The sequence below is a fragment of the Strongylocentrotus purpuratus genome, unplaced genomic scaffold (genome assembly GCF_000002235.5).
Source record: "Strongylocentrotus purpuratus isolate Spur 01 unplaced genomic scaffold, Spur_5.0 spur5_contig_842, whole genome shotgun sequence".
NCBI lineage: Eukaryota > Metazoa > Echinodermata > Echinoidea > Camarodonta > Strongylocentrotidae > Strongylocentrotus > Strongylocentrotus purpuratus.
The window spans coordinates 204,793-210,792 of record NW_022145549.1 but is presented as its reverse complement, the minus strand read 5'-3'; the positions used below and the strand labels follow the sequence as shown (position 1 = coordinate 210,792).

The 6,000-nt window shown below is 41.6% G+C and overlaps 1 protein-coding gene across 1 annotated transcript in view; it reads left to right on the top strand.

Annotated features, from left to right (window-relative positions):
• Nucleotides 1–329: 329 nt before the first annotated feature.
• Nucleotides 330–6,000, top strand: part of LOC594315 (staphylococcal nuclease domain-containing protein 1) — a 42,564-nt gene continuing 36,893 nt past the window's right edge. The window contains exon 1 of the mRNA XM_030989396.1: nt 330–454. Within this exon, the coding sequence (XP_030845256.1) occupies nt 332–454 (123 nt within the window). The 5' untranslated portion in view covers nt 330–331. The remainder of the gene's footprint in view (nt 455–6,000) is intronic.

The following is a 6,000-nucleotide window of genomic DNA, read 5'->3' as shown; positions in this document are numbered from 1 at the left end:
CATATATGTATATATATAAATAATTCATAAAATAGTGTGTGGCAAAAATAGTCAACTGTGACTGATTGCCAAACAAAAACAAATCAAGAAGAAGAAGAAGCCTCATACATATTCATTTATATGACGTCATAACGAAGAGGATTGTAGTAGTTTACGACGTGTTTCTTTTTGGGAAGTACTGATCGAGATCATTAATACAATGCCATGTTTGAATAAAAAAATGTATTAATGATAAATTTAACCACAAATTTTAAATAATTCAGTATTTTTAATTTATTTACATTAAGATATGTATTTCATATTACTATAAAATCTATAAAATATTGTTTTAATGGGTCAAACCTTTGTGCAGTTCAAATTGGCATCGTTGAGCAGCAGTGTACAACGTGTGCAAGCAGCAGACATGGCTAACCCAGCCCCTCGTCCGGTTCTTCAAATTGGTATCGTAAAGCAGGTATTATTACTCGTTTTAACTTTTAACTTGAACTATTACAATATGGATGAATTCTTTCGTTTTTTAAATAATTTCTCATGTTTTTATTATGTTGTGTCGTCCAAAAGTATCATACCATCTGCATGGTCTACTGCACAGTGCATTGCCACTGCACTGTGCAGTCTGGACACAGCTCATTCAGTCAGTCACAACCCACACAGTGGCATGGCACTGCAATTGGCACTGCCAGTAGGCAGTAGATCTAGGCCTAGCCCCAGCCCTAGGTCTAGTCTACACCGAGTACAGATCAAGACAAGTAGAACTTTACGCATTGAGCGCTGTACAGTGAGATTATCAGAGATAGCGTGCTCTCATCAGTAGGGGCGCTGGTCGAGAATGAGGATCATCCTCATATTAGGGTGTCTGACTCTGATCGCGCACCCGATGTTGTGTGCTAAAATACTTCCCATAGAGATTGCACGCATCCCTATGCAGTCTACGTGCATTGCGCGACCATGAAAATTGGTCAATGATTTTATGAAAAAAATGAAATTCAAACCTTTGGGGCTTGTGATCCTGAAGGTAAAACTCAATAAATGAGGTGTCATATGAAAGAGCAGGTTTTTCTCCATATTCCCCAAAGGGGCGCACCCCCGAAATTCTCAAAATATCTTGGTCAAAACAGCGATTTAAATGTTGTTTGCATCCTAGCTCCAAAATTTGCCACTTTCCTGAGCTTATGTCCGGCTAGACGTAAGGAAAGTATGTATGCACTTATTTTTTCGCTAGCCCCAAGAGATCACTCGCCCCAACAGTTTAAAAATACCCTTCCCACATTTTTGGAATCAGCTAATTAGGGAGGCGTGAGCTCCGCTCAGTCCAAACCATGGTTACATCGCGTAACATGTGCGCTTATAGTAGGGTGTCTGAACGATTTTTCAATTTTCAATTTGGGATCGTTTTTCACCATTTTTGTTTGATATTTGAATAAAAAATGTTATCAGAATAATACATTTCAAATTTCAAGTCTCACCGATGTTTCTATCAAAAGTTACAGCCCCTCCAACACGCTGGTATATTCATATCATTTTGGTCAAAATCGACGAAAAAGACGTCCACGCAGAGTGATGTTGTTTTGCTAAATTTAGCCAAGCAGCTGTATCGCGCGATATGCAAGCGTATGCATATCGTACGCATGCTGCTAAGCCAATCCGCGACTTGCAGCTTGAGCTACGCTGTCTCCGCGACATGTGCCATTGACTAGTATGGTTGGCGTTCGTCGCACAAAAAACCCGGAAGTGAATGCACGTTATAGTCAATGGCAATATCGCGGAGATGTCTCCGCGATATTGCCATTGACTATAACGTGTATTCACTTCCGGGTTCTATGCCGCGAATGGCCACCCATACTTGAATTTGGGGTTTCGTTCGTACGCGGAGATGTTACGCGATGTAACCATGGTTTGGACTGAGCGGAGCGCACGCCCCCTAATTAGCTGATCCACCAAATAGCGAGAAGGGTATTTTTAAACTGTTATCAGTTGTGATCCCTGGGGGCTAGCGAAAAAATAAGCACATAGAATTGTTCCTTAGGTTTGGGACTACTTATCGATCGGGGCGTCATATCTCAAAAGTGACAAACCTCAGAGTTAGCCAGGACACAATGTTTCAATTGCTGTTTTGACCAAGATATTTTTAGAATTTCGGGGGCTACGCCCCTTTGGAAATATTGGAATTCACCTGCTCTTTCATATGACACCTCATTTATTGATTATCACCTTCAGGATCACAACAGATAGAGGTTTGAATCTCGAATTGAAAAAAAAAAATTGACTTTTTTTGCATGGTCGCGCAATGCACGTAGACTGCATAGGGATGCGTGTAATCTCTATGGGAAGAATTTTAGCACACAACATCGGGTGCGCGATCAGACACCCTACTTATAGTGAATGAAAGTATGGATGGCCGTTCCCACCATAAACCCCGGAAGTGAATACACGTTATAGTCAATGGCAATATCGCGGAGACATCTCCGCGATATTGCCATTGACTATAACGTGCATTCACTTCCGGGTTTTTTGTGCGACGAACGCTAACCATACTAGTCAATGGCACGTGTCGCGGAGACAGCGTAGCTCAAGCTTGCAAGTCGCGCATTGGCTTAGCAGCATGCGTACGATATGCATACGCTTGCATATCGCGCGATACAGCTGTTTGGCTAAATTTAGCAAAACAACATCACTCTGCGTGGACGTCTTTTTCGTCGATTTTGACCAAAATGATATGAATATACCAGCATTTTGGAGGGGCTGTATCTTTTGATTGAAACATCGGTGAAGCTTCAAATTTGAAATGTATTATTCTGATTACACTTTTTATTCAAATATCAAACAAAAATGGTGAAAAACGATCCCAAATTGAAAATTGAAAAATCGTTCAGACACCCTACTCATATTCATAAATGGTGATATCCTCGTCGATGGCAATGCGGACGAATTGCATCCTCAAAAAAAAAAAAAAAATTCATTGATGCTCTGCCGGTTTCGGGGTTCTCGAACTGCCCGCTGGTGATGCGAAAAATATAATCTGCGTAATAAAAAAAAACCCAGTTCACGGTTAGACCGAAAGCTTCAGTCTCTATACCGTCGGTTGTTCCACTGAGACTACGTCTGGCTCCACTAGACCTCCGGTTATAGAGACAGAACGATCGCCTATGCCAGCCTATGTTGAAGATATCACGGCTAGATTTTAGCCGTTAGGCCCCTCCCACAAACATGAACAAACTTGCCACGGCCGTATTGTTATACCCCCAAAATCCCCCAAAATGTCATTTTACCTCGTGCATAGAGTAAAGGAGCCGGTAATCGGCCAGCTCCCGTTTTCGGCCGATTGGTTGGATACAAGGTAAAATCACTCTAAAATACATCGCATAATAGCATAACACATATCCCACACATACCATACCATGCCAGTGTCACTGAAGAACCACATTTGCAATGAAAAATATATCCTAAAATATCACATTTTAGCGATGTAATCGGCGGTCCCGCTACCCGAATCTGAAAAATCGAGTATTTTACGCGTGTCTGTAAGAAATATGGGTACCATAAAATGAGCTTTATTTCAAGTATTTTTCAGCTTTAGAGCCCGATTTTGTGCTAGTCGCAAGCTCAAAAGTATCTCATCGCATGTATTAAATCAATGCAGCCGCACACCGCAACGCACACACGATATCTCTGTCTAATTCAGATTCCAACTTCCGATCATCGCTGTGCCTGTCTTCGGCCAGGCGAGCACTCGGGAGCTCCGGCGTGGGATACCTGCTCCGCCCGCTTGTGCTGTACATCAGCGCGGAAACGCACGGCGCGCGCGAGCGCTTTGTATTGACTTTGTACATGCGGCCGTAAACTGAAACGCTCGGCCGATAACTGGCTCCAAAACAGTGAAAATTGAAATGAATATTGTCATGGCAATTCGTGATTTTTTTCTGGGATTCTTTTTTTGTTTAAATAATACAATACCGCCCAGAAGTTATTGGGCATGTTTTTGCGGGGCGGGTTTTCCCCGATGGGTATTTCACGATAAAATCACGATAAAATATCGATGAAATACTGATAGAATCACGATAAAAATCACGATAATTTGCACACTAGTGAATGATTTCCTCTATCGGGGGATGCGTGTAACCCGCCTAATCCCCCGATAGTATCGTGTTTCATGGTGCGCGTATTTGCAACTAGTCAAGTCATGTCCTCTGCAAGCGCATGTCTTGCTCATCGCGCGCGCTAAGTCTTGATATGTATGATTTGTACGCGCAGTTCCGTATGTGTCTTTGTTTACGTCACAATAGAAAGTATTCACGAGTAAACATTACACACAGTTAAATACTAGTAAAAGCCTCCGCTAAATCACTGACACTGGGCGCGGATAAGCATCGGGTACTGATGCGGTGAAGCAACGAGTAGATCTAACTATATTCAAGTTGCAAAAACTTGCATGATTTGCATTCATTGAAATTATAATTGTGAGCACAATACCTTTCATTTTCACTGCCATATTTTCTGTTCGCCTACTCCAGATATGCGTATCTCATTCCACAACCATGAAAGTGGTGAATAAATTCAATTCAATTCAATTCAACCTCCACCAAATAAAATAAAAATATTCCCAAGATCGTCGCTTCAGAAAACACGCACGCGATCAGATTCTTTCATTTGCCCTATCAGTATCACTGACAAGACTGCCATAAGAAGGGTCTCCACCCCTAAAAAGAAAACGTCCAATCATGGACATTCTTGCCTACTGGTCACGCGTAAAAGTTGCCAGGTGGACTAGTAACCAAGGTTACCAAAACACGCGTAAATAAACATTTTTAGTCGACGGCATTGGATGATTGATAAATAATAAAATCTGTAAAAATGGCATGGATCAATTACTGTAACTGTCTTCGGAGTGTGGATTAGACCAGAGTTGAATTAACAGGAAAACATGTAGGAGAGAGAGAGATAATTGAGAGGGAGGTAGTGTTGAGCTGGAGATAGATGAAGATATTATTCGAGAAGGAAAGGAGTTATGATCGAGGTCAGGATGGGAAAAAAAACAAATAAAATGGATAATTATCTACTTAACAGGGTTGACTAAATATAAGAAGGCAAGACACCAATACGTTAGTCTATTTTCCGTACACCTTTCTACTTCCACTCCTTATTCATCGACACTAGACGAAAACGTTCATGGGTGGAGAAATGTGACAAAGAAGAGGGTGAGAGCATGGACCTACGTATTTGGAGCCCGGCCCCCCCACTCAGGTTTCAAAATGACCGCATGCGTGTTGCCAAAATGTCCTTTTCGTAACAAAAGAAAAAGGTCGAGCCGTATTGACTTTACACACCGGACTTTTGCTGAAAAGGGGGGGTGCGGAAAAAGGCTCGTATACAAAAGAAAAAGGTCGAGCCGTATTGACTTTACACACCGGACTTTTGCTGAAAAGGGGGGGTCGGTTGGAACACGCATATGCGTACCCTAAATAACACTGAGTGGGGGGGCCGGGATTTGGAGAGCAAGAGAGACGAGAGGAAATCCCACTAGTATCTTCACGAGGGGGGGGGGGGGACTACACGTAATAGAGAGAGAGAGAGAGAGACAGAAAAATGTTTGATGGGAGCGCAGGCTAGCGAAATCATACTAAGGGAGACATTTACGTACATTTACTTTTGAGAAATAAACAGTAGGATTATGTCTGCCACATGCGTTGAGAGCTGGCTCTCCTCGGCTGACACATCGTAAATAACAAAGATAACATTCAATAACATTTTTAACCGAAGATTGAAAACTAGGTCATTCACACCTCTTTTTCTTTTTATCATTTATAATTACTTTGTACGATGGCGATGTTAAAAATAGGATGTTGGAAAGGAAGAAAAAAAGTTGGATCGTAGATTAAATGACATTGATTTGCAAAACTGGAACGATGAAGTTCATGAAGTTCATGTTTCAATTACAGAATTTTTAAACAGGTAATCGGTTTGGAAGAATATATGTTAAAGTTGGATTTCAGTGATAGAACA